We start from the raw sequence: 14,688 nt of genomic DNA, 5'->3' as shown, positions 1-14,688 counted from the left end.
TCTTATTCTCTCTCAACCATCTGGTCAAAAATTGTTTGTGATAATTGAACTTTAGTCTCCTTATCCTTACTCTGATTTCTCCTCCTGTCTCAACCTGTGTTGCATGATTTTTAACTAGCTTTTCAACCACTCCTACCTGTGATGCTATATCATTACCCAGGATGAACTGCATCCCTAAAAAAGGTAATTTCTCCATTACTCCAGCTAACACTTCACCACTCTTCACTGGACTCTCCAACCTTCCTTACATAATGGAACACTATTCTTTTCACCACGAATTCCACTACCACCACCTTTTCTGGCAATACTCCATCCAAACTACATATCTCCTCATCACTCACCATTAAAGATCGACTTGCACCTTAAAATTTTAACTTCCTTATCTACTCCTCCTTGTACACGAGTTAGCCACACAAGTAATTTCCTTAAAGAGATCCAGTACTTGTTTATTAACCAATCCCTGAACAGGCTGTACATTATTTTGCACCTCTTTAGCTTCAACTGGGGTTTCCTTTATCCTATAACAAACCCCACTGGCTTATCCAGTTTTACAATGTCTGTCTTCCCAATGCTTTCCTTAAACTGCCAAAACTGCCCTAGCTGTCCCCTACTTTATTTCAGTGAAAACATCTGAGGCTTTTTATCGCTCTTCAATCCTCATGGGTCTCCTTTTTAACCTGAGGCAAACTATCTATACCATCTCCCACAAAATCGCCTTTGCCACCTGAGGATTTCTTTTTTCCCCAGTTTGTATCCCTCACAGATTGAAATTGATGTCGAAACCCAAATCTTGATTTATGAAATAACTCAATCATCTGTCGTTTCTGCTGCCTATTTCAGTTTTAACCCTCTGCTCTTCACGAGTTCTCACTACTTCGGGAATTGAATTTTTAAACTCCTCCAAAACATCAGACATCTGCTCTATTTTCAATGCTTTTATTCACCTTTGAATAATACTTTGCTTGGTTCTTTCAAATTCTACATATGTTTGACCTGGTTCCTTCCTTAGATTTCTAAACTCCCTCTGTAGGCTTCTGGCACTAGTTTTTCACTTCATCATAATCCCTAATTACTTCCTCTGCCAGTGATGCAAACACCTCACTAGCTCCACCTACCAACTTTGTTTGAGCCAACAATACCCTCTTGGTCTGTGGCCATTTACTTGTTTAGCTACTTTCTTAAATGAAATGAAAAAGACTTCTACATCCTTGTCGTCAAACCTTGGCAGCGCTTGAACATATATAATCAGATCCCCACTTGGCCTTTGACTATGATGAATTGGTTCTTCCTCACTGTCCTCATCATTACTCCTAGCTGTAACCTTGGCCTCCGCCAGTTTAAGTTCCAGTTTCTGAAGTTCAAAACAATCTCTCCCTTTCTTTTTCACTGCAATTCAATCTATCTATCTCAATTCTTTAACTGTTCTAATCATTTTTCTCTGTTCCGCTGCGATTTCCCTTCTCTCTCGCTTTTGCCACTCTCTCTTTCTTCTGCTCCTAATTTAAGTTGTTTCATTTGTAACTGAATTCTAGCCAATTCCAGTGCTTCTGAATTTGGTTTTGCCAATTTTAAATGCTGAGCTATCATTGCATTTACCTCCGCCTTCCTCGACCCTTCAGATATAGTCAACTGCAGTATATCTATCAATTTTGTAAATCATCCCGTGTGACTTCTTCCAAGAAAACTTTAGCCACTGAAAGAGCCATTAGGGCACTCCCTGTTTAAACTAACTGAATACAACACCTGAAAGAAAAACACCAATTCTCAAACACCCACTGTCTTATAGCTTTTAATCCCAAATGAGCCCCCAATTTTGTTACGGTACAAGATCAGAAACACCAAGGTACATTATGAAGTTAGACTAGACCCGAATTATTTGCTATTTTGGCATTGTGAGGATATGATGGTTCACTCCAGGCATGGTTCTACTGACAAACTGGGAAGCTTCTATCAAAACAAACTTTAATTTAACAACACAGTTTAACTAGAACAAATGAATTAGCTTAACATTTAACCAATGCTGAAATGTAACAAGATACAATTCTTAACTGCTAATCTATCCCCAAGAGTTCCATTCAAGCAACATTCCTCTTACAAACTTAAAACCCCTCTTCAAAATCAGTTAGCAAAAACAGGCTTACATGCTTGTAATTAGATTGCCAGTTGTAGAATTCTCAAAACATTTCTGGAGAGAGGGAGACAGAGCTCCTTTCAGAACCAGGCAGAAACTGACTATTTTAAAACACCGTCTCTCTTGCACGTTTAGCTCTGCTCATTAACACAATCAACCTAATCAAAACACTAATCTAACCTCGAGGGAAACCCAAATGCATCAGTCATTATCCTGCATTTGAGCTGCCTGCTGCCCAGACAAATCGGCACTTTGTAAAACAGAGCTGACTTTTAAACATACCCCTTACGAGAAGCATGATAAAAATACATTTTTAAAGGCACAGTATCTTCACAGTTTCCTGCAACTGTCAAGCAAAAGTAGGATGTTTATAACAATGCGGTTAGGAACAATGGGGGTGGCGGGGGGGGGGGGGTGGAGTGGATGGAACTTCAGATGCATTCAACCGTGAAGGGAAAGATAAACAAAACTCCAGCATGCTGGCTCATTAAGCTGTCAAAGTCTAGTTAAAAGGAATTGGACTGTGAAATTGAATGAAATAAACCAAAGGACTTCAACGGTTGGCAATGGATTGGGGTGTGGGAGTGGGGAGAATCCCAAAGGGGGTTCTCCTTGTTGCTGAAAATGCTATAGCCCCTCCCCTGTGTGAGGTTAGTGTACCTTTAAGAGTTTTTTTTTTTAAATGGTCACATCCTTGGGCAATGTCATTGCTGGAAAGAGGGAAAAAAAGCTGTGGGCAGGTCAGGCGAATGAAGGCTTTCAGTTTTGTTTTGGCTGCAGTGTTATAGGCTGTCTTAGAAACGAGCTGTAAAAGAAGTCTTTCTCTCTGTTGAGCTGCTCTGAGTTTTCAAGATCATTTGAAATCAACAATCAACCCAGGGAACTGGATTCCAGTATCATATGAGCTTTAGCCTGTGCAGTGATAAATCTGTTTAAAGGGTTTTGTTTATTGGATATTGGTTTTAATTGGAACATCTGATATATATTGGTTAAGGGTTAGACATTATTGTGGTTGTATTGTTTTCGCTTATAAATTGATAAAAGTTATTGCTAATTTTTGTTATATGTTAACTATATTCTTAAATAAGCGTTGTTTAATAAAAACTCCTTATTGGGTCTTTTGAATCACAGCTGAAGTGGAACATGTCATGCTTATCCTAGCCAAATTCAGGATGCAAAACTTATGATTCAGGCGGGCTTCATAAAACACTTGAGTTTCTAACCTGAACCATAACACCTGTGATTCTCTGGCCCTGCGCGGCCCCAGTGCCATCTGCATGAGTGTGTGAGGCCAGAGAATCGCCCTGAAGGCTAAGAAACAATGGGAACCAGCGAAAATAAATCTTGGCCCAGCATTCTATTTCAAGGATTGGATTGCTAGAAGAACCACTGATCAAGATTTGCTAAGCAATTTATCCAGTATTGTAACTTATATAGAGGGAATAAAAATTTAAATGGAATTTAGTCAAATCAAAATATTTAAAGGTTGGAAAGAAAATAGATGAACTAATGGAATAAGCAAATGGGAGATTTACAGTTAGTGGGGCCTTGTGCTCAACTTCATTTTTGCCCCCACCAACCTCACCCACCGCCCCCTCCCACAACCTAATTTTTATCATCCCATTTCTCTTCACCCTCAGAAAATGGGACTGATGAAGACTTCTAACCTGTTTTCAGCCGCCAAACTCGAACTCATTTCTCAAATTTTCCATATTATCTATGTTTTCTGGTTTATTTAGTACAAAACATTCTATCATACCCAGTGAAACATATTTTGGCCATAAGTAATGTCTTGAGGTATGTTTCTTCCCTCACTTCATGAGTATCAGCCATATTGTGTAATTTCAGAGTCCACTTGTTCAACTTTTGTAGTCAATATGACATCTCTGGAAATTTGCAAGTCATCATATAATTGGCATACTTTTGGATGAATGTGCACTGTTCAATACTTCGAGCTTTCTAAAATAAAATGACAAACTGGCTTTTTGCTTAACTTCATTGACTTCATTTTTTCTGTGTTTTTGACTGCCAGATTGGTAGTATTGCTTGATATTGCTAAAGAAGTTGATCTCTATTTTAGGCAGCTGATAGTAATTGAAAGAACTGAAATGCGTGGTCAATCTCATGTCATCATCAGGTTCTAGCTCTTCAAAAATGGGATTAATCTTTTCACAATGAAGCTGTGATTCTGATCATAGATTCCAAACAACACTCATCTTCCCTCACCCGCTCATTCCCCATCTCACGAACTCTCCCTCTCTAAGCAATCCCTCACACTCTTTCCATCCTTGCAACCCAACCCCTTATGAAGCTCCTTCTCCCCCACCCCCAACATCTCACAGTCTCCCATTCCCACCTTGCTCGCCTGGGGTGTTTGAGGCAGGTTGCCTCACCCCACTGTGTCCTCATCATTGCTGCCACATCTCTCCCTAGCCTCCGGGCATTGCGCACTTGTCACTGGCCTGGGGGCCGCCCTCTGCTTCTCCACACTATGTCCTCGTTATGGCCTGAGGTGGGGATCACCCTGCTGCCAGCGCAGATCTTTGCTTCCCCGCACTGTTTCTCCATCGTGGTCAGCTGTCGTGCCCTACCCTGCCTTGTGGACTCGCGCTCACCTGCTGCTAACTGTTACTTACCTTTATGCCCTTTGCTTCTCGTCCAGAGTCTGATTTCACTTGGCATTTGCTGCTGATAGCTGAGCCCCTTTGGTCGGGGGCCTATGCCTAGGCACGGTGTGTTTCATTATATATATATAAATTTGTAGATTGCAAATTTGGTTGAATTTCAAATTTAAATTAAGCAATTAAAGGGAAACATCTTAAGCTTCAGGTTGAAAGAATATTATAGTATAGATTTCTAATGCAAAATAAATTTTCAAATTAGATACATTCTCAAGTTTCTGTCCCTGATATTCATTGAAATAATACTAAATTATGCCTTTTTTATTACTCATTTTGAGGGGACATACATTTTATGCATTTCATCTGCTCAAAAGTATATCGCAAAATAATTCTTACAATATATAAATACATAATTACATCAATGGATAACTTAATAGTGCAGCGTTTAATCAAAGAGGAACATGACATATTTTGCAGTGTACCTGAAGTTACTGGAAGAGTCAACCTACTTTTACTAACTGAGCCACTGCTGACACATTAAAGGCATCCATTTGGAGCCTCAGAAATGGCACTTGTTGGTGACATCACATCTGACAGTCATGCAACTTTCGTGGTACAGTGCAAAAAATACATTCCTAAATGTGGTCAATTATCTGGGTAAATTTGTGCTAGATTTAGTTTCATCTCATAAAACACTGTAAAAGACTACTGAATAAAGCTGAAGTCACAGACTAGAAGCAAGATGTAAAAAAGTTATACAATATTGAAAGACTAATAAAACTTTAAATTGATGCATACCAGACCAAATGATGGACTATGCTGGTGAAAATATATAATTGGCAACTTGTTGCATATGCAGCATTTTTATTGACTGATGCAGTGTTAAGAGACACACACACACTGAGAGGGAACTGTAAACTATTACATTTGCTTGTGAAAAGCTTGATTCATTTGTGTGTGACCAAACTGCTGGAGTCAAAGTGGACCACATCTGTTAATTGCTGTCTGCAAAATATTTGAATGATTTTTATATTCCCAAATGACAGTGATAATCAGGGTAGAGATATGATTTAAGATTATCAAGTCTATTGCTTATTCAAAAACTAATGAAAGTGCTGATGAGTATAGTCAAGCATGATGGCTGTGTCACACTCTCACTAGAATATGAAGGTAATCAAAACTGATAGAGGAAGAAAATGAAACCTGAGAAATGAAAAAATAATCTTGCTTTAGATCATAAATAAAGAAAGAGGCTCTCATGAAATTCTAGTATATTTAAATTTTAGTAAGTAGTATACAGAGTAATATTATAACTCTATTAAGCATATATAGAGAAATACTATAATGGATTCATGAAAGTCATATAGGCATTCGACGATGTAAAAAAATGAACATGATGTCGTATATTGACCTGAAATAAATCATTACATTGCTTATGTGGTAGCAACTTGCTCATCTTACTAAAATATAGACCAAACCAATAGCAGAATCACTGAAACCTCACATTAGCCATTCTAGTAAGTCAGAAAGAATTTGTTCACATGGCATGGGAATCTGTGATTTAAGAAAACCAAATCACAAGGTTAAAAACATACAGGGGTGATATTTTGCTTTTAATAACCAGAGCATTAAAATTATATTATTTAAAAACATGCTATATCTTCCAGTAACAGTTGCGTAAATTATTAGTTTCCAGACAGATAAGCTGATTATTTTACATGGTGGTCAAAAATGGAAACAAATAAAAAATATTATAGGAACTACTTTGTTGTAAACACATGCAATTTTTGGCAGAAATAAGAAAGATGTGATGGCACAGTGTTAGCATTTATAGATGTTTTGTTCATTAAATGTCAATATTTATCAGTTTGATTACATAGTTTAGGGTCCATCTATGCTACAGTGTCAACATAGTTGCTATACTAAGCCACAAGTCCAAAGTACGGCAGGAATTTATACTACAACTTTTAAGACTGGCGCACCAATATCAGAATTGTAATGCAAATGCAGTTTAAGACATTTCATTGAAAACAATCAGAATTATCACTTCTGATCATGAGTGCCCTGTGATTTTAAAGACAGTTTTTTTTTAAAAAAGCAACAGAACTGCTGTACATGATGCAGCATTAAAACTTGACAGTTATTTCTTTTCATTTAACTGAGATTAAAAATAACCACAAAATGTTCAAAAATTGCTTAAATTCACCCACCACCCTTGATACCATGGCTATTGTACATTAAGTTTTGGATAAACCAGAACTTCTCCAGCTTATCAGTAACAGAATTGAATTGATCCTGCTCATTTGCCACAAGGAACTCTACACTCTACCTCTATGAACTCATATTAATATGATGAAAGTGGTGAAAGTTAATAGTGTTCAAGATCCAAAACCTTGATTTATTAAAGGCTGTTCCACACCAGTTTGAGCTTAATACTTAATATACAGTGACAGCTATTTCCTGATAATTAACTAAGTTGTCAACAGACTTACAATGATCATGTCAAAATCATCAATTTGTAATAACTCCCTGAAAAGCACATCTGTGACTAGCTGGGGAAAACATAATAAAAATGCTGTACGCATATTGCAGATCAAAGTTAAACATGAGGAAGTGATTTAAAAGTTTTAATAATCACAACCATAGGCAAAAGTAAACAACTTAACCATCACTCACTTCAAAATGGTCTTGTATTAAATTACAAATTTGTAAAGAAATATATTCTATGCATTTCAATTTTTAATAAATTGTGAATCCAAACCATAAATGGAAGAAGCGCTACTATAACTCAATTTTCTATGTTTAGTAGCAATGGGCAGTAGCTCCAAGACATGCAGAGAGCATTAAATTCAGCAACACATTGGAATTCTCTGACCTCGTCCACAGCTGGGATTCTCCAGTCCCACTTCTGTGAATGGAGATTTGGTTGAGTGCCAAATTCTCCGTTCTTGCTTGCAGCGGTGGCAGGGTGTAAGAAACCGGAGAATTCCAGTCTATTATTTCAAATGGAAATGTTCTAATATTTGCAATAGAAAATAAACCAATGCACTTATTTTGACTAGAATAGCTCCATTTTCATGCTACAAACATCCCTCTCCAGAGTTCTAGAAAAGCAGAATGGTGATAGTAAAAGTCAACAATTCACTTGCGCAAAAATTAAGAAGTGGTACATTATTACTTTGTTAACGAAACACCACATCGTTTCTGCTGGTTAATTTTACAGGCTTCAGAAAGCATCCAGTTGTCATTCAAAATGGTTTATAAATATTCCGTTTACAGATATTTGGATAATGCGTTTTAAACTTCTGAGAAGATGGTTAACATAAAACTATTAATGTGGAATCTACTTAATTGAAGTAACCAAAGCCTTAAATGCTTGTGAAGCATTTTAACAAGCTTTAATGCAGGAATAATGCTGTACATACTGAAATAGAAGTAACAGTCCTTGGATATGCAACATAACAATAAAAGATATGCAACACTTCATAAACTATAACAAAGGTTTCATATTGGAAAACTAATCAAAAATGTTTAAACGTAATTGCAATATTTGAGAACTACATAAAAAGACAAGCAAGAAACTGAAACTGGCAAGCAACTTTCTACGTTCTGAACTAAGACTATTAAATATGCTTTGCACGTGAAAGTTCAGAGCCAAATAGAACATTTCTTATAACAAATGTAAATCAATATTTTTTGAACTTCAACAGCAAATGAAAACCTCATTCTGAACAAACACCTTGTGTGCTAATGAACACACCTTGTTTCATTATTCACAACTGACAATTAGACTAGTAACAATTATTTTCATGAAAACATTTTCAAATTACACAATTGTATTCATAGTAATCATACAAAAACGCCAATCTTCCTTAACTTTAGAAGCTCATCTAATACTTCATAGTCTTGGATATTGAAAAGAAGGAGAATATCCAAGTGGAAACAATCCTAGAATACAATTTCTCGAATAACCTAACCAATATTTCCACATGGCAACAAGAAATGCATCCAACTGTTCTTACCTGCAGTTTGGAGGAGGATCCAGTGTGATTTCTGCAAGTTCTTTCTGAATTCTACAGGGAGGCACATAAGAAAATCTGTTCACTAGGAATACACATTGTATCCAATTCCATATTAGTTGGCCAATGAACATAGAATTTCAAGCAGTAGTCCTGTCATTTTGTAGAAGCCATATCACTTTGTGTCGTCAAAGGAATCTAAAGGGCACATGTTTGTTGTATGCAAGCATTTGTGCAAGATGAAAACATAATAATGTACATTAACTCCCCTGATATTTGCTGCAGCCAGTAGGGCATATCAAACTCTTCTGTAGCACAAATAAGAAATATCTGAGGAATGGAGCCTTACACTAACTTGTAAACTGTAAATTTGGAGAGTTGGAGATGCTTAATGGAAATGTAAATTTAATGTCAGTTTAAAAAGCACCATATTCAATGGTGCTTTTTAAGGTGAAGGTTCATAGAACTTCCAAAGTAGAATGAAAACAGCACAATAGCATGCAATTTCAATATATTCAAGTTCAGCATGCAGAATTGGCATAGAAAGCAAGTCAAAATCCTCATACGCTAAGTAAAACTAGCCAAATTTAGAAAACAAGCTCGTGATAAAAACAGAAGAAAGACTGGTCAACACTAAAATTTGACTTGTGATACCTAGACTCTGTCAGGAATCTATTGAAAATCTGGCAATTGAATGACAGATTTCAGTTCAATAATGGTGACAGATTGAGAACAGCCACAATATCTAAAGTGTGAGAAAGGATAACTTCTTGGAAATCTGTATCCTTAATAATCCATGTGGCTGAACCTATTAGAAACACCGCTAGATATACATTAATCTAATTCTAACTCCAGTTTAAAAAAATAATGTTCAAAGGAAACATGAATAGTTCCAATTGGAAGTAATTACATTGTTGAGTGTTTTGCTAAGAACGGGATTGAATTGTTATAGTCAGATGAATAGTTCACCAGTCTTGTCACAGGTAAGTGACTATTCCATAAAACTACAGGGGGCGATTAATGTCACTGTTGGGGCACTACTTTCCCTGTCCTAGCTATTTCCTATTTCTTCCCTTTCCTCTCAAATATGGTGACTCATGCTGCATAATGGTTACATAGCTAACAACAGTCCTGCAATTCTCTCAGCTTCTCCTTATGCCCATTCCTCATGATCCTAGATAGATGACAGGATATTCAATTATAGGAATTGTAAAGCCAATTCTGATCCTGAATCAATGTCCACATATGCATTTTTTCCAGCAAAGAACTCTGAATAGGGAGAATACTTTGGCTTTCCTTCTCTCGCTTGCAGATACTGAGACCAACCAATTTAGCACAGGTTTGGGATTACCCTGGGACATTTCTGCAACGGCCTCAGTACTCAATGCCGTCAACTGCCAGTTTCCAGATGCAATTTTACAACTCATCCGCTTCATCCTGGACCACAATATCTTCACCTTCAACAACCAGTTCTTCATCCAGACACACGGAACAGCCATGGGGACAAAATTCGCACCTCAATATGCCAACATCTTCATGCACAGGTTCGAACAAGACTTCTTCACCGCACAGGACCTTCAACCGATGCTATACACTAGATACATCGATGACATTTTCTTCCTTTGGAGTCATGGTGAGCAATCACTGAAACAACTATATGATGACATCAACAAGTTCCATCCCACCATCAGACTCACCATGGACTACTCTCCGGAATCGGTTGCATTCTTGGACACACGCATCTCCATTAAGGACGGTCACCTCAGCACCTCACTGTACCGCAAGCCCACGGATAACCTCATGATGCTCCACTTCTCCAGCTTCCACCCTAAACACGTAAAAGAAGCCATCCCCTACGGACAAGCCCTCCGAATACACAGGATCTGCTCGGATGAGGAGGATCGCAACAGACACCTCCAGACGCTGAAAGATGCCCTCATAAAAACAGGATATGGCGCTCGACTCATCGATCAACAGTTCCGACGCGTCACAGCGAAAAACCGCACCGACCTCCTCAGAAGACAAACACGGGACACGGTGGACAGAGTACCCTTCGTCGTCCAGTACTTCCCCGGAGCGGAGAAGCTACGGCATCTCCTCCGGAGCCTTCAACATCTCGCCAAGGCCATCCCCACACCCCCACTTCTTGCCTTCAAACAACCACGCAACCTCAAACAGACCATTGTCCGCAGCAAACTACCCAGCCTTCAGGAGAACAGTGACCACGACACCACACAACCCTGCCACAGCAACCTCTGCAAGACGTGCCGGATCATCGACACGGATGCCATCATCTCACGTGAGAACACCATCTACCAGGTACACGGTACCTACTCTTGCAACTCAGCCAACGTTGTCTACCTGATACGCTGCAAGAAAGGATGTCCCGAGGCATGGTACATTGGGGAAACCATGCAGACGCTACGACAACGGATGAATGAACACCGCTCGACAATCACCAGGCAAGACTGTTCTCTTCCTGTGGGGGAGCACTTCAGCAGTCACGGGCATTCAGCCTTGGATCTTCAGGTAAGCGTTCTCCAAGGCGGCCTTTACGACACACGACAGCGCAGAGTCGCTGAGCAGAAACTGATAGCCAAGTTCCGCACACATGAGGACGGCCTAAACCGGGATGTTGGATTTATGTCACATTATCAGTAACCCCCACAGCTTGTTGGATTTATGTCACATTATCAGTAACCCCCACAGCTTGCCTCCTGGACTTGCAGAATTCCACAAGCTGTTCTGTCTGGAGACAATACACATCTCTTTAACCTGTGTTGAATGCTCCCTCCACCCACATTGTCTGTACATTTAAGTCCTGGCTGGCTGTAGAGATTTGCATTCTAATCAGTATTCTGTAATTTGATTTCTGTGTCTGTGTACTGTTTGAGAACAGATATCCACTCCATCTGATGAAGGAGCTCTGCTCCGAAAGCTTATGGTATTTGCTACCAAATAAACCTGTTGGACTTTAACCTGGTGTTGTGAGACTTCTTACATTTCTGATCTGCATGGCTCTGTATTACATCACATGGGTTTTTAACACATTGAGAGAATACATTTTAATTTATTATTGGTAACATCAGAATGCCCTCAGTCTAACTGAGTGTCAGCCAAGATTATGTCTTGACTCATGGACAAAAATGTTACCACTGAGCCAAGGCTGAGTAGCTTTTTCCTTGTTCATTTTGATGGTGGATATCAAATCAATTTAAAAAATGACAGTAAACCTCTTGTTTTATATGAAAACAATAAACAGTAATATCTTAAGTCATTTGAAATTCAACTAATATTTGAAGCAAATGGAAAAGAGAAACATTAATTTTGCATTGTTATAGGCTGTATTGCCCTTCCTGACAAATTACCTCTTAATTCAACAAGTATTTTATTGAAAATGTCTCATCAAAATCAGAAAAAAGTGGTAAATCTGAATTGTGGCAAGTGTGTTTTTCCATTTTGTTAAAAGCTGTTATTCAAGTATTTATGCATTTATTCATTTTTCGGAAGTAGAAGCATATTTCCAGATGTTGTTCTTCTTGCTAATTAGCCTCGACAGTGATAATTTTGCCATTGCATTTATTTCACTTTCTAAATACAGAGATAGTAGTCACATAATAAGCACTGACAATTATGCTGCCTACACTAATATTTCACATTTGTATATATTATGCTCACCAACATTTTGAAGCACAGCAGCACGATTATACTATAAATAAATATTTTACAAGTTTTTTCAAATCAGAAATAACACTATACCACTGGGCAAGTCATGTGCAAAATTCGGTGCTTCTCAAATAGTACTTTGTGATCTTTAGACTAAACTCAGCCACTGGGATAGGCAGATAGATACTTTAGTTTAATGTCTCATTCAAAGAATGGCACCTGTGGCAATGTTGCATTCCTGTAGTTTCATACTGGGGTGTTAGTCCAGATGATGTGTTTGATGGCTGCTGAAATGTAGCTTCAATGCAATGTAGGTGAAACTGGACTATGCCAGTAGCCTGAAATGAACTCACAGCAAATCAGTAGTCCAATTAAAATTGCACCCAAATTTAACCCCTTACAGAATTCAATAATTTTCTAGCTGCATGAGTTTTGCACTGATACAGAAACTAGTGCATAGCAGTACCCATATTGATAGAACAGCAAAATTGCATTCGTTGTCAACTTGTAGATCCATAGTTCAGTGGGATAATATTTAAAGAAGCAAAGTAGAAAGAAAGTATACAAGAACTTGCACTTAAATATCTGGCTTTCACTAAAAATAAATAAGGAGATGATAGTCCACATCTGCACTATTCAAATGAATAAGGTAACCTACTGAAATCAAGCAGAAGCTGTATCACGAGTTTTATCACAAATGTGCCATGCCAAATGCATTTCTGCCTTCATTTTGCTAATAATAACCCAACATTGGGATTTTTCCTTCCTAGTGGGACAAACAAAATGCTAATTTTCGAGTAAGATGTACCTTTTAGCACTAGTTGAAAGTTTAGCAGCAGTTTTACTGGAAATCTTGGCATCCTTCTTCTTGGGCTGGGGTTGTTCCCTCTCTTGTTCTTGCGGTGTACTTTCACGCTGATCCCCATCTGAGCTACCACTACTTGTACTGGGGCTGTCATCAGCCCTCTGCGGCTCACTGGACATTTCACTCGTTCTGGAAGTTAAAACAAATAAATTAAATGGGCAATTTGATTAACTTCGTTCCATGTAGCAAAGTGTAAGAGAGAGTCTTGTCCCAATTAAAAGGCACTGTCTAATATCTCGCATTTTTTTTCATCTTGTAATTGCTGACTATTTTTTAAAAACACACCAACTTCCAATAGATTCCAGGGTGTTATCTAGTTAGATCTAAAACATTCCCCAGATGTAAACATTGTTAGGTCAACACCATTACTGTTGTTGTGTCTCAATTTCCATAATATTGACAATGCAACAACATTAAGTTTTGGACGATGGGCAGCCTACAATTTTTTTCGACCGAATATAAATCCCAATATTAAGTTACACATCCAGTGCCAGCGAAGTGCTAAGTGGTGGAGTGGGGAGAGAATCATACATTTGACAGCCACGTCAAATGCGCTTGATGCGCAGAAATAACTAACGAAAGAGGCTTTTCAACACCAAACTGTTTATCATTTGGGTAGAAGGGGGACCAGTTTCCCATTTGGAGCGAGTCAGGGATGGGGAAACTGCAAATCAGTCAGTGTGCAATAACTGGTGCGTTAAAGGCCTTTATGTTTCCACCGTGTCTCTAACGCACACACGAATATCACACAAAGACAAACACTGTCCCCTCTCGTCTCCAACTTTCAGGTCGGATTTGGTAGCTGTCCGGTCGTTTTGAGAGGCCTTATGTTAGGTGCTATGGGATAAAAGGGAAAGGAGGAGGTGATTCTTATGTTTTTTTAAAAAATCTTCTTCCTTGATATTACCTGAATACTGGCCGGAAAATAAAAACCGCTGCCTGTCCTCGGGTCACGATGACAAAAGAGGGGAGTAAGAACAGAGTTAAAGAGGTGGGAAGGGGAAACACCAATACTAACACATGAGATGAAGCTCTCCCTCCCTCTCTCTCACTCAGTCTGTCTATCCGCCGCCGCTTCCACCCGCTGGGCTCGCACTCACGCGCGTGCGCTCGGCCTCCTCGGTGCAGCGGCGCGCGCTTTTAAAACTGAATCAGCTCTTTAGCAACACGTGGCCGCGCGCGCGCCCCTCGCGAGAGCGCGCTCCCCCACCCGCAGTGACACCGGCGGAGGGAACGCGTGTGCTGAGGAGTCCAACCGCCGCATTGTCACCCGAACGACGGCGCGTGCACCGGCGGTTGGACATCGAATCAGCGCCGCCGCAGCTGCTTGCCAGGCACGCGGGGAGGGGGAATGGGGCGCGAGGGCACTGGTCGTTATTCCGTGTC

The 14,688-nt window shown here is 39.2% G+C and overlaps 1 protein-coding gene across 2 annotated transcripts in view; it reads right to left on the bottom strand.

Annotated features, from left to right (window-relative positions):
* LOC144510066 (ubiquitin-conjugating enzyme E2 E2) overlaps positions 1–14,428 on the bottom strand; it is a 218,890-nt gene extending 204,462 nt beyond the window's left edge. Inside the window, exons 1-3 of one of the 2 annotated variants that reach the window (XM_078239308.1) lie at positions 14,210–14,428; positions 13,246–13,431; positions 8,775–8,825 (exon numbers count right to left, since the gene is read on the bottom strand). In XM_078239308.1, the coding sequence (XP_078095434.1) occupies positions 8,775–8,825; positions 13,246–13,421 (227 nt within the window). In that variant the 5' untranslated portion in view covers positions 13,422–13,431; positions 14,210–14,428. The remainder of the gene's footprint in view (positions 1–8,774; positions 8,826–13,245; positions 13,432–14,209) is intronic. The other variant, XM_078239299.1, reaches the window with a different exon arrangement.
* Positions 14,429–14,688: the final 260 nt, after the last annotated feature.

This window comes from Mustelus asterias, chromosome 2, assembly GCF_964213995.1.
Source record: "Mustelus asterias chromosome 2, sMusAst1.hap1.1, whole genome shotgun sequence".
Lineage (NCBI taxonomy): Eukaryota > Metazoa > Chordata > Chondrichthyes > Carcharhiniformes > Triakidae > Mustelus > Mustelus asterias.
This window is presented reverse-complemented; position numbering and strand designations above follow the sequence as displayed.